Consider the following 25,273-nt stretch of genomic DNA (forward strand, 5'->3'; position numbering starts at 1 on the left):
ACACACACACACACACACAGTCGAGTTTGCCGGAGTCTTTTAACACACGCACCATAAATTTAGCCACAGATATAGTGAACTGAGGTGTCCAGCTATGTTAAATAGGAAAATATAGTACTCTTCCCCTAGGGAGAGGTACCTCGTGATACCTGTGTTACCCATATCGTACTGGATAATTTAATGAGCTATATGGAAGGATGACCACGAGACACTGTCCATCTCATCAGTTTGATTCAGTGCACAGAGGCCTGAGAAACACAGTCCGCTAGCTATCCGGTCTGGGGTTGAGGCACACGTGGTAAAATTGCTTCTTAAAAGTTGGACTAATTTGTTGGCCGCAAACCAACCACCACTGCTTGATGGTCAGAGCCCTTGAGCCAATGGCTTTAGGCGAGAAGCCTGATCGTCCTCTTGTCTAAATCAAGGCCTTTTGACAGTATCTAAACTCACATACAATTATGTTCAATCCTTACTGGAAATCATCAACAATGCGCATCTCGTGACCTTATGGCCAGTAGTTGGAGACCAGACTGGCAACGAGCACCTGAGCAAAAGCACCATTAACTCGCACGTAGACAGGACCACTTCGGTCAAGCAATTCACATTACACTGTACAGTGTTGACCAGCTCCTCGGGCGACGACCTCTTAAATGGGATAATTCTTCCTACTGAGTCACCTGCATTTTGTTGACAGTACGAGGAAAGCTCGAGAGTTCGGTCGAGGCTTCGTCCAGTAAGCGAATCCAGTCTAAACCGCCCTGTCGATTCGTGAGAGGCACACTGCTGATGGACCCCAATAAGGATGAACCAGCTCTATTGCATCCCGGCTTCTTGATTTAGACTGGCTGGAAATGAAATTCCGATAGAGTCCTAATCGCAGAAGAATTCAAGGCGCACTTATGAGGCCCAGTCTATGCAAGGCGCGATTCTGTGGCAAGTATGATGGTAATGGCAAACTTTTTTTCAGAAGTCTGTGCGGACCAGCAAGTGTTCCTCAGCGGACGTGTGTTCAACCATTGCGTTACCTGACGTCTTCCTCCAGCTGCACAGCCAAGGAAGTGTTGACCAGTTGGTAGTTGATCTCGATTTTTGTCAATGGCTGAACTTAGTACAGCTTAGTCTGACCAAAAGAACGACAAACTAAAACCAACTACAAGGGCAGAATGAGGCCGTCTACGCAAGACTTATCTATAGCATTTTGAAAAGTGAGCTGGTTTGTAAATCAAATACCGACCCAGCCAACCGCGCGCTGACGAAGATGCCTCTCATGGTAACGAAACGTTTCCGAGTCAATCGCGAAGCTCGGTGAACAGACCAACTACCAAATTTTCACAGTTGGTTTTAAGATTATATACTGGGTTTACGTGCCTCATAGACAAGTGATTGTTCTTCGAGGTCATCTCAAATTTGATCAATACCAGAAACGACTGATCTAACCTTAGAAAGTACACTAAGTTCTTTCTCCTTGTAAACAATGTCCATGAAGTGCAAATAGTTGTCTTTTCAGGCATCGGTATACACAATGTCAACTGCAACGGAACCTAAGTTTATCATGTGAAAGCGGACATTCTAAGAGGAGTACAGTTTTGTCCTACGGTATACTGAAAAGCCAAATCCACAAAACATTCGGAGGGTGGGCAGCCTCAGGACATTTTCCCAGGATCGCCTTTTCTTTGAAAGAGTACAGTGAGAAGGCAGTTGCACTAATTCAACAAAGGGACGTGTTTTATTGCTCTCCGCAAGACGTGGAGCGGAGCAACCGTCTGGCTTGCACTGAAAATCCCTACGTATTCTTTTACTGAGAGAAAAAACGATACACATTAATTATGCGACAGGTTTGCGGCCGTACTGTTTGAAAAGAAATAGCCAATGTTACTTACTGAACCAGGACAATTCGAGACGAAGTGGAGGTGACATGAACACGAAAATTACGCTTTTGTGTGGGTGCGATTGCACGAAACCAACTCAGCTTCCGTAACGGGATCGAATCTACGAGGTGGCAGCTCTGACAACAATAGAGATTTCGGCATGAAAGGTTTCGCATGGACCCTATATCGGTCCTCCCCTTCCTGGCAGGTTCGCCGTGGTTTCTGTCATTTAAACTTAGTTTTTGTTATATAAAAAACGATCAAACTAATTCAGAAATCATGGGCGCAAAGTTGATCATTTCTCACTCCATAGGAGATTCTTCTGTCTTGCAGCGGTTGGAATTCTACTAAACGGGTCCATTCTTATTCCCATTTGAGACCAAATTACGATTTTGAAGAGAAGCCAATTTGAATGTTGCAATACTTGTTTGAGTTGAAGACATAGTGTGATACAAATGCGGTTGGAATTCTACTAAACGGGTCCATTCTTATTCCCATTTGAGACCAAATTACGATTTTGAAGAGAAGCCAATTTGAATGTTGCAATACTTGTTTGAGTTGAAGACATAGTGCTGATACAAATAATGAGCAGGCAGTTCTTTTTCAGTGATCGACTGAGCCAATCGTTGAACGGAAATGATATTTACCAACCACGGAGCGACATCAGTTTATTCTTGAGAGTAACGTACTCTAAAACCAGTTTGTGCGGGAAGAGAAGTTATCCCCATTGGAAGTTCCGAATCAGCTTTTTAAGATGAATATAATCAAACAGATGCATAACTTGACTAAGAAAACTGCGAGCTCGAGATCAGTGGATCATACTCAAATTCTAGCGTCGTAACTACATATCTGGTTGGTACGGAGCACGTGGGCGACCCCGAAGTTGCATTTAGAAGTGTCCACCTGGCACTAATAATCGCCGAATACATGGCAAATTCCTCTCTCTGCCATGACCTAGGCCTTGTGCGATAGTGTATTTTGAGCTCAGAAACTTGCCTTAGTCTTCATCCTAGGTGATTAATTGTCGCCCAACAAGGGGTCACAAGTACGATTCACCGCTTTGTTGCACATTGTGAAAATGGACGCTGGTAAACAGAGTTCGAGAAGGTTATGTATTGTAGTTTTCATTAATGATGACGATAAGAAGGAAAGCGCAATTGAAGCTTTAGCAGATGTAAAACATTGCTCCCAACATAGGTGAACCGAAAATACAGACAGGTTTTGGAATTAAATAGCGTTTCGCCGAATTATCTGAAGAGGATAATCACATCAAAGTGCTGGCATGAGGTATTAAATAAAAGGCGTCAGCATTCGTCCTGCTCTGTTCCGCAGATAAGACATCCAGGTTGATGCCTTATGAGATTGCGTTTACTGGCGTAGCTTGTGGCAGAGAAAACGCGACCATGCTGTCGTGAACTGTAAGCGGGGTCGATCCTTAGCCAGGCTTTCATTCAAACGCCTCACCAAAAATGGTCTTCGTCGATGTTATTTGACCGAATTAGTTCATAATTCATGAGACGAATTGCCACGCAGTTTCGCAGTCTATCTGAAGGACCAGGAGAGTTGAATTTTCTAAGCAAGTGGTACCAATCTAGAGGTATTGACTAGCAGGAAACTTTATCCCCGGATGTTTCTGAGGCATGCTTCATCAGGTGTATGACAAAACCTGGAAGCAGCGGACTGGCACGATTGATTTCACCAAAATTTGTCGTCACAGTCTAACTTAAGACAACTTCACCATGTTTCGATTTTTTCGTTCAACTTTTGCGTATACACTTGTCTGCGTTTGACGCTGACAGCCGAATAAGGTTAATAGTTACGAAAATCGAAGCCGATGTCTCAGGTACAGTCGCCGCCATCGCATGACTTTCATTAGACAGCATTAGACGGAAACCAAGCACGTCGGTTCAAACCGACGTGGTAAGTTCCGCATTACAAATGATGTCAATGATAGAATTCGACGAGAATGGTACGGTCATGGCATACAGGTGCACACAACTAGTAAAGACTACCACTGAGATGTGGCCGTGTGGCTTCTATCTGCGGCGTACAACAGTGCGTTGTCCCTACCTCTACCCGCGAAAATTACGCGACAGTACCATATGAGAAATTGCTAACCTGGTCGCAGATCTGTGTTTCTGAACAGTCAGGGTGACAAGCTAACCTGCGCGTACCACACTGTATTGCACAGATGAGTACGTACACTAACTCATAGAGGATAAAATTCGCGAAATCTGATAGCTAAAACATTGATATCAGCGGGGTGACACGAGGTTTGGAAAGGTTAGTGACCACTTTTAGATAGCAAGAAGAGGTAACGACAAGACACTAACCTACACCGCAGACGTGACTCATAGGGGAACATGTGTAGCACCAAAATGGAAAACGAAAAGGCTTACACTTTTTGGCTGAACTAAAAACCATGGGTAACCATAGACAGTGTGATTATGTGGATGTCACGAAAAGCGGCCATCTTATCGACCTTACTTTACTGAGGGATGTGATAGATAAGGGCAAGGTAAACCTTGATTCTGTTCCTTCCACTTATTCGTATTGACATGTCTCGTCCTCCTATACGGCTCATTCTGTCAGGTTCAAGTGTTAAATGTACTTTAAGTGAACAGAACATCGATTACTGTTGGTTATTCAGTGCTAGACTGATAAGGTTGCGATATTCAAAGCATCACACACTGGAATAATCAGATCATCAGCGAAAAAGCTAAATGTTTTGATATATGGAGTCGTACATTGAATTCACAAACAGAATCACCCAAATGTTGACGGACAGTCTCAGCGAACAAGCGAATCCGTAATTTGCAGAGATGCTGAAACATGACTATCCAGGACTATACTACAATTCTCCTGCACATACACCGGACTGAGAATCACTAATACGGCCAAGATGCATCGTGTATTAAAAGATTTCGAGCTCAATCACGACGAAAAACACTTATATACTCTCTCTGCAAAAAGCTACTTCTCCGGTATACTCAACATAATCGTTCGCCAATGGCATTCCGATGTGTCACTGACATGTGACCGGTATTTTGGGCCGATAAAACTTTTATTTCCGGGGTAGTCAAGGTCAACCAAGGCCCACGGCATAGTCAATCATCAAGACCCAACCAACCCTTACAGAAAACAGGTACAAAATTTCATATGCTTGCAGCATTGTGTCTCAGAACTGCAAATGGTCATTCATCACCAGAATGGAGAAGTTTTTCTCCGTTTTATGAATGTTGTAGTGCTATATGAAGGACAAAGACGAGCGAAATTGTTACAAACATATATTACAACCGATTTCCGCTGTACACTAATGGGCTGTTGCCCGTCTATTCTGATCGATCACTCTTCTTGCCTCTTCGTCGACCACCTTGGCGAGCGAAAAACGCCTTCCTCCGTTGACGTTCGTTTGCGAGTCGTTTCTGCTCCAGTTTGGCCATCTCTTGTTTGTGCTTCGACACCCGGGCTACCATTTTCTCACGCTGACGTTGCTTATAATCCGCATGCAACTGACGCAGACGTGATAACAGTTCCTCTCGTGTCTCCATATTTCTGTCTGCGGCGGCTTTGATTGGCGGCGGTAAGTCACCAAATACAGCGGCTTTGACTTTATCTCCCCCAAGTAGTTCTCGAGCCATCTTCTTGGACATTTTCGGCTTTTGTGCAAATGGTAAGGCAGCGACCAGTTTCGTTGGAACGTACAGAGGAGTTGGTACGTGTACGGGACGCTGAATGGGCTGTTTGTGATGAAGGCATGATATAGACAAGAAAAGTTACTTTAGAAATCGATAGTGGGTTGAAGTGTAAACTATCTACAGGATATGGTTCGGTATGAAAAGCATTATTAGCCGCTGAAACCGTGTACTTGCCGTAGTGGTTATAGCTACCACAGTTGCGTTCACCGATGACCTGAGAAGGTGTGGTAGATAACTATTCATTTCAGCTGGTAGCTGTTGTGAGTGATAAGTAAATATGGTAGTATCAGTGGACTTTCCATTGGGGAGATCGGGGGGAGGGAGAGAGCTATGCATTGAAAGCAACAGCTCGGATGCATGAGCACCACTGAGGGTGTGACCGAGTCATGTCTGACAATGTTTCTAACCATTGAAATTTCCCGTCTCAGAGTTCCTATCCAGGGAGGTCGCAATCATCAGTGCAATTGAGTTTACTGGTAATGGCTTTCATAGTCCGTTGCTAAGTCATTGTTCGACCTCCCCTGGCTCGTTTCCAGCCTCCACGTAGTTTTGCGAAAAGGGCTTTTCGAGGAAGTCGGCCAACTGGCATACAGAGCGAGTGAGCAAGCCAGCGCAACCTATGGTGATTAGTTGAGCCATCTTCTTGGACATTTTCGGCTTTTGTGCAAACGGTAAGGCAGCGACCAGTTTGGTTGGAACGTACAGAGGAGTTGGTACGTGTACGGGACGCTGAATGGGCTGTTTGTGATGAAGGCATGATATAGACAAGAAAAGTTACTTTAGAAATCGATAGTGGGTTGAAGTGTAAACTATCTACAGGATATGGTTCGGTATGAAAAGCATTATTAGCCGCTGAAACCGTGTACTTGCCGTAGTGGTTATAGCTACCACAGTTGCGTTCACCGATGACCTGAGAAGGTGTGGTAGATAACTATTCATTTCAGCTGGTAGCTGTTGTGAGTGATAAGTAAATATGGTAGTATCAGTGGACTTTCCATTGGGGAGATCGGGGGGAGGGAGAGAGCTATGCATTGAAAGCAACAGCTCGGATGCATGAGCACCACTGAGGGTGTGACCGAGTCATGTCTGACAATGTTTCTAACCATTGAAATTTCCCGTCTCAGAGTTCCTATCCAGGGAGGTCGCAATCATCAGTGCAATTGAGTTTACTGGTAATGGCTTTCATAGTCCGTTGCTAAGTCATTGTTCGACCTCCCCTGGCTCGTTTCCAGCCTCCACGTAGTTTTGCGAAAAGGGCTTTTCGAGGAAGTCGGCCAACTGGCATACAGAGCGAGTGAGCAAGCCAGCGCAACCTATGGAGTGTGATTAGTTCATCTACCGTGGGTGAATAGGTGAGTTACAAGTGTCGTATAGTAAAGACATTCAAGTGACCACAGATTCACGTGGAATAAGTCATTCCCAATTAGGCCGTCAGAATGATATGGAGATCGGAAAGACTTGAGAGGGAAGAACATATAATGATCTGTGGCGAAGCGAATTCCCGAGCTCCAACGCGCTCTTTATCGATTCAATGTCATCAAGGTTTACTATGGCACCTCAATGCCCTGAGTGATGTGTCATCGCTCAGCTGGTCCTTTAAGGCAGCCGTTAAAGATCCAAACATCCAATGCACCTTAGCTGATGCTATATTTGTGCCACATCACTTGATTTAATTACCGGTGCTTATTAAAGTCTTATACAGGAGTGTTACTAATCGCCGTTGAATTTACCTGGACGGACTGCATCAGACTACTGGATGCGGATAGGGGCTACATGTTTGGTGTTTTACTCTTAATCCATCACAGTTTTGTTTGCCTATTCTATCCCGTTTTTATCATTGCGGATCATTCTTTCGTAACGAGGTGGGGAGACCCAAAGGGAATACTGTTGGCTGGGCTTTCCCAAGAATTGATTGCTAGAACAATCAAAGTGTGAAAGTGTTCCTGCTGGGGTAACGGGCAACAGGGTGGTTGAACCGAAGCAAATTTCAGGTATACTCTCTACAGGGGAACTTTCGCCAGCTAAAGATGAAACCTTGGATAAACGACAGGGAAGAGTAAGAGGAGAGAGGTGTTCTCATGAAGTGAACACAAATTGATTTGGAGCCAAGAGTCAACATCAATCAAGGAGTGAAAGGGAGACTTGTGGGATCTACGGTAGACGGAACGGCTCACCTTGTAATGCGAGTCTGCATTCACTTCAACCTTCACACCGGTTTCCTTCCGTAGCTCTGTCAGCGTCCGCATTAGTCGCCATCCGTGGGTGTCGCCAGGACCAACTGCTTCCTCCCCCTCCACCGGACACAGGCGATTCAACACGGGGTTGTAATAGCGCGGCAACTCGACAGCAACAAAAGTGCGCAAGAAGACCAAGTCAGACCGCCGAAGCTGAGCCTCGAATGTGGCACGGAAATCCCCAGGTTGCGAAACCGATGGATTGGTCAGTGCCGACTTAATTAGACCTAGAATAGAAAAATGGACGGATATGGGATGCGGAAGTTCAGTCACACTATGCTAACAAAAAGGAAGAGAAAATGAACAAATTTGAATAAGTCACGAAATCAACCCTAAGAACAAGCGCGACATAGATCGTGTGAATTTGTTAGGGCTCCCGACTACAGGGTACTGATAGAAAGCTACAAATGACCCCACTTAAGGTGTACAAAATAAAAATGGTTAAGCTGTGCCTAGCTGTCATGCCACCCGGTGTTCAAAGTGCTTAGACTAAACTTCGCTCCACCCCAAATACACACAACAGTTGTAAAGTGGTTTGTGGCACCTCAACTCGAAATCTGATGTTCCCGTAAATCTATTGAGATAGGGGAAGGACAAGACAGCGCTGACAGTACGAAGGTGCCTAATAAAGCTTCGTGCTCAGTTTGTCTATCTGTGCATGTCGGATAAAATCTTACGGAGGGAAGGAAGCCACACGAATACGCATATAAAGCCTACGTAGTGCATCTGAAACCGTTGGCAACACTCCGAAAATCACAGGTGGACAGACCTGAGTGAGCCCAAAGAACACACGAAGTTGCCATTTTTTGTTAGAACGGCACATGGACGGTGGCGGTTGTCAAGGTGACAAGGGTGCTTGTGATTTAGTTGGGGACAGTTAAGGCAAACAAATGAACGAGTGGCAACACGAAAAGGCTGGTTAAATCGATAATCCTCGATCACACGACCAGTCTGTCCCTTACACCATTCGATTTTGCCACACTTATGAATCCGATCCAGTATTCAGTGATCGAACTCCTTGCTTCTTGTTGAGAACACTCACCTAGATTGACCAAAACTCGACTGAAGTACACAGAACTTTGTAAGACCGGAGAAAAATAGTTGTAACGACGAGTTCAAAATGACGGGAGTGCACTAGGAAAACCCCTGACAAGTCTACATTTACTCACTCTAGGATAGAGTAGCGTAGTGATGAGAAAAACTGAGGAATGATATTTCTAAGGGGGGTGAGGGTACAACAACCACAGAGTAGAGTCACCATTGAAAACTCACAAAGTTGCGTGCATGTAATTAGGTGTGCGGCTCTTTTGCGTATATTTCGTGCACGACAGTTCAGTTAGCACAAATTTTGTCTACCCTCTACCAAAATAAAAAAATGAAGTTGATCCCCGCTCACAACGAAATCTGAGCTACCCAGTGTTGAGACTGACTCTTGTACTTTTGAAAATGGAATCCCATTTCTCCATTTATCTGCAGAGCCGAATTGTCCACTCAATGTTTCTTTTCGATTTACCCATCCGCTTGAGCTACTAAAAAGGCCTCCTGGATGTTGGTCTGTTTGCTGAGCCTGGCAGTTAGACTGCGAGCGTTTCATCACCAGTCGAAGTGACATTGTCAATGCGGGGTTAAGTTTGTAAGCAAACTCCCATAATCGGCGAACAGGACAACAAGCAAGCAGTGCAGTCGAACTATCTCTATTCCACAAGTCCGCCAGAAGCGCCCCTCTCTGCATGTAACTAAAAACATTAAATCATACCGGAATCTCTAAAACGGAAAAATCCCTCAAAAATGGGATGATTGATTACCTTAGTTTCTGACTTGGGTAGTTAATAGTAGCCAATCCTTGCTAGTTGAGAGAGCTTTCCTTTGGGATATTTCATCTGGAGTTATCAGTTCTATAAATCAATTCAGGAGGATTGTTGTCCCTAGCTATGGATTTCAGCGTCTGTTTAAACAACAGATTTGGATAACCAGGATTCTCACATGTTCGAAGGGGTGAACTGATGTGCGGTTGAATGGTATGATTATTGCTACTTAGCAGTCTGGTGCATCAACCGTTCGTTTCCTGGCTGTTTTGCTCATGTCGCGCTGACGGAGCTCCAGCCAGACAAATTTATCTGATCATCTTGATAGCACTTGGTTTAACCGAAAAGCACTCATACAGTTCATGCTACTGAATGGAATTTTTATCGCTGGGATCAAGATACACTTCATCAGGATCCGAAAATGTGTTCACCGTGATGGAGCCTATGTTCATTTTAAGTGTCCTGACGTTAAGGATAGCTTGAAATCCAGATATGCGTTTCTCCTAGATACACTGATGATCAGGACAATCCGATGGAAGTTTGGGAAATATTGGCTGAAGGGTTAGACGTGAATGGACTACACAAACAACTGAGAGGGAAGCTCGAACAGATTAGGATTCCAGCACGTCAAGCGGATTCACTGTTCTTGCCTCCGATTATGTGGTTACGGTGAGCTGTCGGTTGCCACAACTTATATTAAAAGGGATCTTGAACAGAAACAAGAAATCCAGATATGCGTTTCTCCTAGATACACTGATGATCAGGACAATCCGATGGAAGTTTGGGAAATATTGGCTGAAGGGTTAGACGTGAATGGACTACACAAACAACTGAGAGGGAAGCTCGAACAGATTAGGATTCCAGCACGTCAAGCGGATTCACTGTTCTTGCCTCCGATTATGTGGTTACGGTGAGCTGTCGGTTGCCACAACTTATATTAAAAGGGATCTTGAACAGAAACAATTCTCACGAGAGACTCAATTGAATCTCTCGTTTATGATATTCTACAACTGAATGTGCTTCACACAGGCTGCCTCATGATTCAGTCGGTCGTTGGCTGTCGAAGAGTTTTCAGCAACCTTGTGAGTAGTATCCTTTAAGAAACAATTCTGTTTAAGTGCGAATCTTCTGAAAATTACTTCTATGTGGATCAGTTTTAGTGTGAGCAGAAAATCACACAGATGAGCGGCCAACGAAGCTGTACACATTGGCCGGCGAGATTTTGCATGCTTGACTGAAAGCACCGGGTAGGGAAAGGGCNATAAGCGCAGATGAACAACGACGAACATAGCTGTGCTGACCGCTTGCAACATCGATTCGTGGAATAACTGACAGCACAGTCAAGAGCTAGTTTTGTATGAATCGAACTCGTCGACACACTGTATAGCGAGTCACTCAAACATTGCCACTCCTAGCGGAAGACCTTGCAGACAGCCTGGTCACAAGCCTACTTGGAACAGTCATTGAGGCACTTGGGTGAAGTGAGACATGGTCTACAAGTTCATTTATCGACTAAGAAGTTTGCTCGTAAGGGACCCAACTAATCTACCACTAAAACCTTCAGAAACTACGAAAATTCGCCTCACTGAACGGCGATCTCCATAATGCTTTGCGTTACTATGATAGCCATAGACGGGTCAATCAACGTACACGTTTTGCATTTCTCGGTAAGACCCTTGAAAGAAGTTCCTTCCAACTGCAAAACTGATTTAATTGGGATAAACGGTGAACTGCAAGTGAAACTGAATGTGTAGTGAGTGAAACAGTTCCTGAACGTAGAATGGTAGGAAAGCAGAAGTAGAAAATGGTGAAAATGCCCAAAGCCTATTGGAATTAGTATGGACCACATGGCAGAAAATTAGCATAACTAAAACAGTAAAGACATATATGATCAAGCCGTTCAAGAGCATTTCAACCAGGTGGCCGGAACAGCCCGTGACTGCCTCAGATATTAAACACAGTAACATGTTGAAGAGAGGCCATCATTTGATTGGTAATTCTCATTCACTTTTGAACGGGTTACAGCTACATTTAGCTAAAATAAATCTTGGGTAGATGAATAAAATCCTGGAAGTTCCACCGCACTGGCGAAGTCCTTCATTGAGAATCAGTCTACGTAAACCCAGAACTGATCGATGCCTGCTCATTAGTAAACTGAAGCCAAAAATTAACCTCATTAGCAGGTGCGGTAGGAAGCACTATTAATATGGCTTACCTAAACACAACAAGGCACGCGGCCATACCGTGAGTTTGCTGAGCTAATCACAAAAAGATTGGTTAAACACTACCTGTTTCCAAAAGCAGCAGAAAGCACATGATGGCACACAGCCAAGAAGCTGGTAATCAATAAAACTTTGGTAAACTTGATCAGTTAACCAGTGTCGAGTGTTGAAACCAAAAAAAGCGACAAGCCAGTTTACAGGTCACAGCAGCAACCGACATCATTTTTATCGTCAATGCCATCACCAGTTCTCCGCAAAGACTTGAAGAACGCGTCGCTAGTTCCAACGGTCGGCGTGAACGATCTAACTTCTCTCTCATTTCGTATTTCTGGAGCTTTGTTTGGTACATCATCATCATCATCACCAAGGAAAGGAACATCAGAGTTGAAACTGATGCTTTACTGCCATCGGAGGACTGAAACAATCAGTGCAATGCACGCATCATCGGCTAATATCTTCTTCAATACACACCCATAAGACAAAAAAAGAGGCGTTCAGAACCTCCATACAGAGAAGACAGAAAAACGGTCGTGGGCTGTCGAAGAGTTTTCAGCAACCTTTATGAAAATAAACTGCGATATCTCGAATCATGAGGCGGCATGTGTGCAGGACATTCAGTTGTAGAACATCATAAACGAGAGATTCAGTTGAGTCTCTCGTGAAAACCAAATTGATTTGCAAATGAGTGTATTTCTCGAAAACAGTCCAATCTGGGTTCAAGTAGATCATAAGGTTGACGGAAACCCGGGGACTGCGCCTACCTGATGAGCCCCAAGAAGGGCGAGACCGGTCATGGGCGGTCGAAGAGTTTTCAGCAACCTTGTGAGTAGTTTCCTTTATGAAAAATGGGACTACTTAGATGTAGAAGCTGGCTAAGAACACAACAATTCATTTTACCTTCGCGGAAAGCCTGCCTAATCGTCCATGATTGAATGCAAATGAGACTTCTTTGGTTTACGTTATGCAAACACGTATGGATACGATCAGCTGGAAATGACTGGAACCGATCAACAAGTCACGGTTTCAGAGAATTCCATAAAACAGCTGGTGCATCTAGCGCCCGACAAAGGCTTGCTTTTTGTAAAACAATTTCGTCGGACCAGGTAACTAGGTAACGGTTCGATTTACGAGGCGCAGGGAGAACCAATCGGCACGATTTGTCTACTGTCAGGCTTAATCTAGGCGATAGATCGCAACACCTAAGCACATATCGCAAACTGATAATAACATTCAGCGAACACCTCATACTGATTCAGTCTGCAATTACAAAGGGGTTTTAGCGGGTGACTACTGAGAAGGTTGCTGAAAACTTTTCGATAGCCTACGATTGGTTTCGCCCTTCTTGGGGATCATCAGGTAGACGCAGTCCCCGAGTTTCCTTCAAACTTATGTTCCACTAGAGCGCGGATTCACTGACCGGAAGGTCCGTGGTTTGAACCTGACCCCTGCCTCTTGACATCCCCTGTCTAGAAGCACTAGCTGAGCGAGGAATGCGCATCTTGCGTAGACCTGACAAGCGCAATGAAAAGCAACAATGCACAAATGCATGGTAGGAGCGGCAGGCAGCGATCGAGCCTGGTCACCGATGACTGAAGGTCACGTGGTTCATTTGGATTCGGGGCTGGTTCGTTGGTGGGGACCACGTCGTCAAGCGATCTCTGCAGTCCCGGAAATCAGTACTGCGAAGGATCAGTCTGCAATCGACACACATCTGAAGTAGACGGTTTCCGTGCGTTTCATATCCAAACCAAAACGACCACCCAATTAGTTTACCTATCTGACGCTTGAGCTTTTACCCCATTGTAAAGGAGCACATAGAGCGCCATAGAAACTGTCTCTGGTAGGTTCATAGCTACGGTCAGGTGGAGAATAACCAAACACAGTAAACAACGTGCAATGGATCTCAGTTTCTTGAGATTTTATCAAAGACGTCGCCAAACGAACCACGCAGGGGAGACTCTCAAAGGGTATCCGATCAAGTACAGACTTTTCTACTCGATCGCTCAACACAGCACACATCCCGATGTATCCGGCTGCAGAGGCCTCCGCGTCACCAGAGGTGCGCAGCCGCAACCTGCAAGACAGCTGGAGGGCAGTCAATTCGATTACAGTACTTGCGTCCTGTATGTTTGTTTCCGACAGATAGCATACATCAATGGAGAGTCCAGCGTACGAGCAAGAGCCACCTGTTGTCCTGCTTGCTTTAGTGTGCGAACATTAAAGACAGCTAAGTAAACAGACGTTCAGGGAATGTATCATCTCCAGAAGTAGCATTACCAGAGGTGAATAGAGCTGTTTTCCAAAACACTTGCCCACCCTTTCGGACCACGCTACTGAAAGTTAATAGTTGAGCCATCTCTTTCTGGCTTATGGTTACGCTGATGGTAGTTCCCTCGCGACAAGACGGGTTAAACCAGTTGAGAAAGGGTACGAGCGTTTCCCACGAGGAAAGCCTTTCCCGAATGAACGTTAGGTTTGCACCAGCAGTTTCGATCTCCATGGAAGTTTTAAATGTGGCGCCGCAGCACTACCTGTCTGTAAGGAATTTCTGGGATGCTGATGCTGATGATGAAACTAATGCCTTTGCTGATGTGCACGCACTGCAGCATGACTGGAATCGGGTCACGTGCAGCAAAAGGAGCGATAATTTTCAACTGTGGTGCAGGATCCAACTAGGTGCATGGTGAACTATACTTGGTACCCGATACTTACAGGGGTACCCTTCTTCATTCCGGATAATTGATCACAGTGAAAAACAGGCGATGACTGGATAAGCCCCTCCTCACCGACTGGTAGGTAGTTACGGTGAATCGGCCAGGATTGTGCGCTTCCAAAGAACTCAGTCTGGGGTTTTAGTCATTTGCGTGTGAAGAGGAACTGGATCAACACACTACAAAGTAATACAGCGCTGACGAAATTTTGCACAATTAACCCTATTATTCATTATTATCTCACCCCCAGTTAGTCGAGTTGAATCATTGTTGGCCTACGGATGGTATATCCTCTCAGGAACCAAACCCAGAATGTGCGAGAACATCACTGATCGACTGACTTGGAAAGCCAAAAACGAAAAATGAACAGGATGAAATTATGGGATGATTTCCCGCTGGCTTCTCATCAAGGTTTCGGTGACAACTTAAGGCTTTTTTTGCATCTAAGCCTTAACACGTCACTTTGCCACAGCTTCAAAGGGTGTAAAGATACAATTGGGGGCGAGATGGACCAGGTGGTTGGAACGCGAATTCATCGGCCGGAAGGTCCGTGATTCGAACCCAACCTCTGCCTCTCGACTTCCCCTGTCTAGGTTTGGGCGACCTGGCAGTATTTCAGCCCTCGTGCCTCCTTCGTGTGGCATGACAGCTAGGCACCGAAAGGGTGCTACCGCTGAACGATAGATACAATTATGACCGGCGTGCCTCTTTTGCTTTAGAGAAGCCACCAACTCAATTTCTGCAGAGTACACATTTGAACGTCGTACGTATGCTATGTACCGTAAGAAAGCAATGCTTAGTGTCAGTGTCGGCATAAGATGCGTCCGTAAAACACATAGAGCAGCAATAATCTTGTGATAAAATGGTGAAGTTCAGTACATTTCAATGACTTCAAACACACACACACCTCATTTTCTCAAATGAATCGACTGTCACACGGAGTCACCAAAAGGAGCTTTACACTGCTTAGTGATGGAGACAGCTTCAGCATGGATGAACCACAGGAATAATCAGTTGGGGTTCAATAATGACGCGAAGTGTCATCTTACCGACACAGTTGTTGCTTCTCAACTGTTCCAAACTGGGTAACCTAGCTGAAAAAAATAGTCTCATCGTTTGTAGCTGGGCTTGAGCTTGATCTTATATTGCAAGGGTTCCTCTTATCTATACTCTTCTTCCGAGTGCACCCTCCGGACATTGATGCTTATTACGGAATATTAACGCGCCACCTGTTGATTTTGGTGAGAGTTCGTGGAAACATCGTCATCAACAGCAAGGCAGTGAACACTGGCGTTCAAATGAAATTCTGCAAAGAGGGAAATGTCTTGGCAAAGATCGGAAAGAAAGAAAAGGATTGAAGCTTCGTAATAAGGTCAAATGCCCTTATGGGGAACGATTACACAGTTGGACAGTATTGAAAACGGCACAACGTCAGAATTAGATGGCGTCAGTGGGATTAAACCAGGATACTTGGGGAACATTACTCAACGTTTTTGGTAGCGAAGCATCGGTGTTGAGCACTGATTTCATGCTGTCGATGATGACATTACTCAACAAAAACCAATGGGCAATCCAGTCAAGAAGTGACAACGTCACCACCACTGAAAACGTTTATTCGCCATGTCCATGTAAGGAGGGACGCGGCTCCCGTCCCAGAGACATGAAGATTCCAAGCACAAAAAACTATAGCCACTATCAATCCGCACTGCTGTGTCATTGCCAGCGAGGGAGTTGAGTAGGCTGCTATTACCTGATGAGCTTGATTCGCTGTACTAGCAATTCTGACATGTTACAAAGTGCAACCTTATGCACCGTTTGATTAATCGCAGACACGACCTAGTTAGATAGGCTCTGATAACCCACGCTGTCATTGTTCAGCCAAAATATAATTAGGCCACAAATCCTAGAGAAGGTAAAATATCGGTAACATGACTGTGCAACTACTCAGAGCTAAGGCGGTAGCTGACCCCGGAGTAGAAACTACTTATCATGTGATGTTTCTTCACGTTGAGGATTATCTTGACTTGTCGATATCGAATTTTGATTACAGTATGTTGGTACTAAGGTAAATCGGGTATGCGGGCGAGATGGATCAAGTGGTTAGAGCGCGAATTTACTGACCGGAAGGTTCGTGGTTCGAAACTGACCCGTGTCTCTAGACTTCCCCTGTCTGGGCTTGGGCAACCTTGCAGTACCCCACCCCTCGTGATTACCTCAGGTGGCCTGGCAGTGAGACACCAAAAGGCTGCTACAGCTGAGCGATTATCTGTTTTATGTTTGTCGCAAAAGCTACCGTATTACAGTCAAAATTGAATCCGCATTCACCAGAGATATTTTTCCCCATATCTTTGGATTGCTTAGTTTTTTGTTGCCCATGTTCTTCAGATGATTTCGTTATAAAGAGACAACCTGTCTGTAAGGAATTTCTGGGATGCTGCTGATGATGATGAAACTAATGCCTTTGCTGACGTGCACGCATTGCAGCATGACTGAAATCGGGTCACGTGCAGCAAAAGCAGCGATACTTTTCAACTGTGGCTGCAGGATCCAACTAGGTGCATGGTGAACTATACTTGGTACCCGATAACTTACAGGGTACCCTTCTTCATTCCGGATAATTGATCGTGCATCACGTTGTGAAAATATTACACAAGAACAGCCAGAAAATCCAATAATACTTTCCTTGGGCAGAACGTTCAGTAGTTTTTGACACTGCTTCTTGACACAAATTTGCTGCAACTCATACAGACTATCTGGGTTTTTTTGCACTTTCTGACCATTGCTTCAAAGAAAACGGCTTGGGTGGTTTGGTAACATCTCTGAACTTCATTATGGTCGCTTGTTCGTGTTGGTCTGGTCTTTTTCTCTAAAACGACCTAATCGTAACCTCTAGTTGTACCCGATTCAACAACAACACGTTGTTGTCAGTCAGTAAATCCGCGCTCTAACCACTCAAGCAAACTAGATACGAGCGTTTGGGGTGACAACCCCGATAGCTCCGTGCCTACTAGGTAGTGGTTCACGCACGGACAAAAAGTGACCTGCCTGCCAACGGCCGTCAAACTTAAATTTACAGGAGGGTAAGTCAGTAACCAACTCCATACCTCGAATGGATGGCAAGCCACTGTGTAACGTACTCACGAACAAGCACAACTTCTTGATGTGCGCAGATTACGTACAAGGCAACACGATCTACATGTATGTATGGATTCTTTACCTTAGAAACAGAGATCTGACGGAGTTCACAGGTCTCAGTATTAAGAGCTCCAGCCAAATGGTCTCTCTTGTCTGTTAAAAGGAGATGTCAATACACTGGATAACACAACAGCGCACCGAAAAGTATACCATAAACTGAAATCAAAGACTAATTGCAGTTGACTCTGTGTCAAGAACGTAACAACCTACCAACCAGAAAACGCGGTACGAAAACATTTAACGGAATAGTTACAACATAGAATGGAAACAAACCTCGGATGTTGGACACCGTTTGGATTCGTGCGCCAACCATCTTGCTAACTTCCAGAGCACTGTTGAACATGCCACGAATAAATGCTGTCTTGGAGAATATTTTGTACGGCTCTCCAATCAACTTGAGTTTCTTCATAATTTGAAACGACTGATCTGTGGCTGTAACGCTCCCGGTTCCGGCAACACGGAATGTCGGCAGACCGGACGCGTCTGATTGCGGGCGCCACGCGGAATTGACAAACAATGTAACGCCAGTTTTTGCGGGAACCAAAGGGCCGTAGATAGTGATGAGACAATGTTCATGAGGGAGAGAGTACTTGAGGAATCGATTCCGAAGATTGTGCTCCTCTTTCGAGAATACACCCACAGTTTGATAGCGACGCCAGCCGATAGACACGGTGATGGGGCCGTTGGATCNAGCGACGCCAGCCGATAGACACGGTGATGGGGTCGTTGGATCGAAGCACACGTTTGAGCCAACGATGGGTACGAAACCGAACTTGGATGTAGCCTTTAGCCTCCTCGGCGCTGGGAAGACCACCAGCCACCAGGGGCTGACAAGGATTGAAGCGATCAATAAATTGGTACGGTATACCTGCAACAGAAGGTAGGCCTCAAAACTAAATCGTAACTAGACTGAATTGAACCGAAGTTTTGTGTTAAGCCCTGAGATAGCAAGCCAGCAATAAGCAGAATGACAAGCAGCTGCATAAAGGTACTATATCAGCAATAGACTAACATGATCAACAAGGCGCATGTATGCAACACTTTGATACGACTATAAAAATGGCCACTGTGTGGTGATTAGAATAACACCGATGACCTTGCATCCTTAGTTTGAAGCAGCATATCGCACATGCTAAGTGGAACCGTTATGCAACCCGCCCATAGCCGCCTTTCATCCGGCACCCGAACCTCATGCAAAACCTGCTGTAACTGCTTGAGTGAGACCGGTATCTGCTACAGGAAACTAGATGGACAGAGACAGACAGCAACGCTTGCATGTAGAGGCAATTTCATTAAAGTCGATGAGAAAACGAGCTCAAGACGAGCAGATGCCGCTCGCTGTTGGACGTGTTGGTTGTAGCAAAGTACCGAGAAAGCCAATTTGGCGTTAAGAACACGTACGAGGGTGACTCTAGGCCAATAATTGATTTGAGCTTCAGCTCCTTAGCTCGCATCTCCTCAAGCGACCGAGAGTCCCTATGTGTATGTTCTGTGTATAGATGAGATGGGGAAAGCTAGGCCACATAGTGTATACACATTTGATCGCAATCTATTGTAGTGATGGCCACCACACATCAACAGTGTTTTAGTTGATCACAGATTCGACCAACTAGTAGCATATCCAACACGGCCAACGTATGAACTGTGTGCAACTGCTTTGCTTTGGGTGTCTTTCGAAGATTCTTCGTTCAATGCTCATTCTAGCAGTAAAGTTTATTCTAACTAATAACTTTTTGAGTCAAGTAGACTAGACTGTGCCAGCTACAGTGGGGCATCGAAGTAAGTAGATGGACGCAAAGTGACAACCAACCTTGACAAAGCCAGGACACAGAAAACAGCAGCACATACCTCTGAACTCCAAGCGTACATAAGCACCTGGAGGAAAGCCTTCAAGTTGTTCTACCGCTTCTTCAGAAAGACTTTGGAGTACTGCTCGATTGGCTGCTAGCTGAGCCTCCTTTGCAGTCACAAGTTTATCGTAGAACGCAGTTGCCTCAGAACCTCCACCAGCAGCTTCATACAGCTTCTCAAACAGTGCTTTGTGGCGCTTGCGCTTCTCCAACAATTTCTGACGTTTGGTTGGTCGGAGGAGACGCTAAAATCAATCGCAGCAAATAGAGAGGCAAACACATTTCGTGAAACACACTGTCCTTCGACTGAGATCGAACAGAAATAAAGTAAGAAATAAGTAAAACGAATTGTGGACTTGAATGTGAGATGGAGTTTACCTGATCGAAGCCCGTTGAGGAGATCTCGTGGGTGATATAGGTATATTAAGGAAGTTACATGGGTGTCTGCGAAGGCTAATCACGCTGGCTTGATTCGTGCCTTAAACTGAGTCGTGCTGACCACTACCATCTTCGGCGAACGTATCGGTGCGAAAGGGGTGGGGCGGTTGCCTGTAGGAGTCACGCTTGAACTGCGTGTCTTTCGGGTTTGAATGATCAACCTCCGTTGAGATCACATTTGATAGGACAGGTAAAACTACCCCACAGTTAACGACAGCTTTAGTATTCCCACCTGAGTGTAGAACCGTAGGCTAGGACGTCGCACCTGAACAGCTTCTCCTACCTAGACACCGTGCAATACAGCTCCCTCACTGGCATGTTCTAACACTTGTCTGCCACGGTTAGCTACGGCAAAAACTCACTCAACTATGAGTAAGTATCTGCTTTTGGCATCGCACCACTGACCACCGTAACAATGCGCTCTGGTTCCCTTTAGAGAAGCGAACGATGAAATCACGAGGAGAACCTTCAGCCAGATGCTTCTTGTCCGAACCGTTTGGTGCGAAAACCTAGTGTCTAACACATGGATATCACCGCAACAAGTAACAATTTGATAATAGTTCATGTATTTCGGACTTCAAACTAGCACTTTGTGAGATTAACAGTTTATGGAAAGATACGCAGTTGGAACTAAAAAAGCTCTCCAGGTTCTCCTGGTACTTAAATTTCCCAGCAGACGCTGACCTTTTGCAAACATCGGCTAAACATAGCTGCTGATACACGGTCAGTAACTGATTCCATGACCTGCACTCAAGACTGGTCGCCACGTCATCCTGGGGACGAAATTCCAGCACAGGAGCTAAAGCAGTATGAAACTCTTAGCAGTAGGCTGATATTATTCCAATAAAGCCTCAGCGTGGCTATTCACAGCGTTTTTACGTCTCTTTAGGGCTGAGGTTCCGAAAATTTGGCATTTCCTTATAGGCAGTGCAGAGGTGACATTCCAGAATCTTGAGACCGTAAAACAGAATTTAGCTCTTGGTGAAATACGAGACGAGAATGTAATCGTTGGAAATGACAAACACTGGTAGTAAGCATGCAGGAAATGGGAATAACTGGTCCGACAAGTAGTTTGTCTTTGTTCAAGTCATCATCATCATCATCGACAGCATGACATCAGTGTTCAACACCGGTGCTTCAGTGCCGTACAACCACGATTTATTTGAAAGCCTTATTGTAAAGAAAAGAGTAAAGGTGCACGGGGAAGGGACTCAGTGCTAGCTTACCACAATCATTCCGAGGTGCCTACACCTCCAGATTTGACATCGGTTTTGGTCAACAAAGAACATATATCCAACATATAGGGAAGGAGATGTTTCTTGGGGGGTTTGTTTACGTTGATAGGAATAACAGTCCAACCGTTATGCAGTGGAGATAAGTGTATGGGGAACTGAGCAACAGAAATCTCGTTGTTATTGAACTAGCATGTTCGTCTGGTCCACCAAATTTGCTGCAGATTTCCACCGATGGGTAAGGGTTAACAATCACTCTGGTTAGGCGGTGTAGTGGGAACTACCAGATGTGGACAGTTAAGGGCTGGGTGCCATTTGAAGCTTTCACACATAGGGACGCGACTGGACCATCAGTCAAGGGAGGCCCACTTTGGGTACCCAGTCACTAAAAGACCATCTGGTGCATAGATTGGTAAACAGTATGAACCAGGATACGTTCCTGTTGGGTGAAATGATCTCAGAGGACGAAAACAGGCATTGTAAAATAAAACTTTGCTAGGTAAAAGACCAATTCCCATTGAATCCCTGCACAAACGTGAGAGGTTCTGTCCACAGAGTTAGCCTTTTGCTTTGTAACGGAGACCACAGTCCAGTGTTCACTTCTCACTGCTGTTAAGAGTCGCCCAAAGAATCAACAAAGCCGAAACATAAAACGACGAAGTACAAAAGGTTTCGGCTTATTTCAACCTACCTTCTCGAATTCGGCATTCGGGTCATCTCTCTCAGCATCAGATTCCTGTCCACCAGAATCCCCACTTTGTTTATCGGAACCAGCAAAGACATCTTCATCGCTCGCCATTTCTACGTCAGACTCATCAGATGTGTTATAAGAATCAGCAGCGTCCTCTTCCTCGCCTTCACCACCACCCTCCACTTCTTCCATCTCCTCATCCGAATAGCCATCAGAGGCCCCTTTGTAACGCACTTTGCTTGCTGAAGCAGCGGCATATTTATGGGCTTCCTGTGCAGCCAGTGCAGCACGGGCCTGGGCGTCCGTCTGCAGCAGAGTTTGGGCGTCCTCTGAGGCATCCCATTGCCCGGTGGTAAATCTGTTTGCTATCCTTTCTAGCATCCCGGGATCTGTCCAGTCTGTGGGAGAACTTGCCGAACTGCCGAAACGCAGTGGTATTGTAAAGTCGTGAGTCCTAACAGTCATTCCAAGGCTCGGATGATCATCAAATCCTTGTTGAGAAGGGACACGAAAAAGCCCGTCTACCGTGGATTTGGTGGTTGCTTCGTCAATTTCCGATGGTTGAACTAAAAGTAAGACAAGAACAAGGACTGGAAGTAGATGGGCGTTCTGAAATGAAAGTTTAGTTGATATTGTTTAGCCTCATGACGATGAAACGGTGCAAGTCTGTGAAAGCTGTCAACGCGAAGAACCAAGTCACTTGATAAGAACTACCAACCCAAAATGTATCGATGGTCAACGCGAAGAACCAAGTCACTTGATAACCCAAAATGTATCGATCAGTCAGTTGCGCAGGTCAACGAGGTTATGCCAATCCAACTGGTTATTGTGAGGGAAAGACGTCCCAGCAGAAAAAGATGGTCTAGCTGTACACCCTTCAGGTGCCTAGCTGCCATGCCACCCGAAGGAAGCACGAGGGCTGGGATACTGCCAGGTTGCTCAAGCCTAGACGTCCCAGCAGAATGGTCAGGGATAGCGTAATCCAATAAGAATGATATACGTGCTTGAGCGTGCTGCCATAAAACAATAACTCGACTTCAGCGAGACCCTTTTGAAGCATTTTGGACATTCCCGACAAAATATGGCAATCGTAGATTAACCATCACCAACCCTCCGAATCCCGGACGTAAAATTAGACCATGAAGGCAGTACAGTGAATGATAGAACCTGTAATAACCTAAACAGCTCGGATTAAAGTGCAATGCACTTTTCTTTCTCACGTAATCAATGAGCTTCACGTTGATCCAACTAGGCTCTACAGACACGTGACCAAATCTGATGAATTGCCGTCAGTCGCAGGTTTATACATTAAAGCCTGGAAAGGTAACGAATGTCCTGTTAAGCAGATGCCCACTTTTACTCACTATCCAAAAAGGTCAGCAAAAAGAACTCATCCGGTAAATGATCACAAGGCTTTTAGAAACAGCACGAAGATGACTGGATCATATCGACAACCTACTGTCGACAATACTGAAGCCTGACGCTTCATTTCTTTGGATTTGAATACCCACAATCAACGGGAATAGGGGTGTTGAAAAGTTTTTCCAGGCATTTTTTTACATGAGTAAAAAAAGCTTATGTTTACTTGGTGTTCACTCTTAAATCTTGAAACATACAGAATGCTGTCATATGTTCTCTTGACAAGTGAGCCTTTTTGTGTTCATTAATACACGAAAGGTTTTGTGGCGACAAAGGTATTTTTGTCAACGTGTTCGTGTTTATGTGCTTCTCATTGGGAGGCGTACAAAACGTGGGTATTTTAGTCCCTGGGTTGGTGTGGATCTGAAGACTGGAACAGATTAATCAGGCGACATATAACCAACCTTGAATAAGCTAGATTTTGTCTAGTTTTGGTCTATGTTGATTGAATTCCTCCTAGATGTACAGTAAGCACATATTACAGCTTGTCTGCCATACGCTGCACCCCGGAAACCAAGCAAAGTGCGACTTTTAAAGCAGTTAAAATTTCACCAAGAATGCAAGTGGAAAAATTCCCAACTAAACGGCTAAACTAACCCAATTTTTAAGAGGAAAACCTGATTTAGCACTGGGAGAAGTAGTTATCCGACTGAACTAGACGGGGATAAACGATTTGCCCAAAATGAGTGATTTAACTGAGAGCCATTTGGCCTGTGAACACTGCGAGAAGTAGTGATGATCATACCCAAACCAAAGAGCATTACGGATTTTCAGCATGTCATACGGGACTTCTGTAAAATCGAAACGATAAAATAGCCCATTTGCCTGATAGGTGACAAGCGTCAGTCACGGTATCTTGCTTACCAGGGGTGGATGAAACAGTAAGTAGGTACGCAGCCTCGGAATGATAATAGCAAAAAGTAAAAGCATCTGACACACTTCCACAGAAAGTATTGCCACGATAGTGAAAGAGTCATTCTTACTTCATCTGTTTTCCCTTGCTTACTGGACTATTTTTGATGCGATTTTTCGCACATCCACATATATCGGTAAGCACTTCACCAGTGAAAAGGGCGAGGTATATAAATGGCAGTTAAACTGCGATATCGCCTACGACCACTAGTTATTATGATAGTTCCACACAAAGTCAGATCGTGTCTACTGCCCATTAGCCCTTGGATGAGCTTTTGATTCTAACAACTTGATTTGGATTAATTTCATCAGTGTTCCAACTGCGGCTCTTTTTCGTTGCGTCCCAACCACTTCAGTAGAAGGACGAGAGTGGTTTACATTTGCCAGGGCACGCGACGTGATGGGCTTCCCGAATCTTTTGCAGAATGATGTCCACAATTTTTCGCTGAGGCTTCTCAGGCACAAATAATGACCCAGTGAGAACACAGGTTTAGGTCCCACGGAAATCTTATTCAGCTGTTCGTGTCTAATCCTTTAAGATGGATATGATAGCCACGAATATGGATATCATATTTAGACGACTAACGCGTACACTGGGTCCATATGAAATTTAGGCTATGAAAGCCAGCGGGAAACCAGCAGATTAATTAATATCGTCTGTCCTTTTGCGCAAATTAGTGTGTCAACCAGTACGAGCGCATTTTTAGCCTGTTTAAATCGGAAGGAATCAGACTGGAGGCAAAAAAGAAGGGACGGTTCCAAAGTCCACAAGGCACGTTACTGGAGGACTATGACTGCCAAATAAAGTATGCAGAACTGATAGTATGGAACGCACTGGACTGACTACTGGCCCACATCACCGCCAGGCTTATGTAGCTAACAGGGGTGAGATGAGACCAGGCGGTTACAGAACGGTTCCAGGTACAACATACTAAGAACTTTAGTGCCAAGCGGGTGCGGAACAGTATGCATAATGTGCAGGACATTTTGATTCTAGT

At 45.0% G+C, this 25,273-nt stretch overlaps 3 protein-coding genes across 3 annotated transcripts in view; 1 reads left to right on the top strand and 2 right to left on the bottom strand.

The window, feature by feature from the left end:
- The window catches only part of T265_03911 (hypothetical protein), a gene marked incomplete at both ends in the record, with an annotated part of 31,470 nt that extends 26,430 nt beyond the window's left edge, over positions 1 to 5,040 (bottom strand). Inside the window, one exon of the mRNA XM_009168512.1 lies at positions 4,999 to 5,040. Coding sequence (XP_009166776.1) covers positions 4,999 to 5,040 — 42 coding nt within the window. The remainder of the gene's footprint in view (positions 1 to 4,998) is intronic.
- Positions 5,041 to 5,136: 96 nt separating this feature from the next.
- T265_03913 (hypothetical protein) overlaps positions 5,137 to 25,273 on the bottom strand; it is a gene marked incomplete at both ends in the record, with an annotated part of 49,287 nt that continues 29,150 nt past the window's right edge. Inside the window, 6 exons of the mRNA XM_009168514.1 lie at positions 5,137 to 5,608; positions 6,158 to 6,304; positions 7,741 to 8,027; positions 18,007 to 18,534; positions 19,582 to 19,828; positions 21,945 to 22,510. Of these exons, the coding sequence (XP_009166778.1) occupies positions 5,201 to 5,608; positions 6,158 to 6,304; positions 7,741 to 8,027; positions 18,007 to 18,534; positions 19,582 to 19,828; positions 21,945 to 22,510 (2,183 nt within the window). The remainder of the gene's footprint in view (positions 5,609 to 6,157; positions 6,305 to 7,740; positions 8,028 to 18,006; positions 18,535 to 19,581; positions 19,829 to 21,944; positions 22,511 to 25,273) is intronic.
- Positions 17,024 to 21,242, top strand: T265_03914 (hypothetical protein; the record flags this gene model as incomplete). The annotated part of the gene is made up of 2 exons (XM_009168515.1): positions 17,024 to 17,093; positions 21,109 to 21,242. 2 exons carry the CDS (start codon positions 17,024 to 17,026, stop codon positions 21,240 to 21,242), a joined length of 204 nt encoding a protein of 67 aa, XP_009166779.1.

The sequence above is a fragment of the Opisthorchis viverrini genome (genome assembly GCF_000715545.1).
Source record: "Opisthorchis viverrini unplaced genomic scaffold opera_v5_58, whole genome shotgun sequence".
In the NCBI taxonomy this organism is placed as follows: domain Eukaryota; kingdom Metazoa; phylum Platyhelminthes; class Trematoda; order Opisthorchiida; family Opisthorchiidae; genus Opisthorchis; species Opisthorchis viverrini.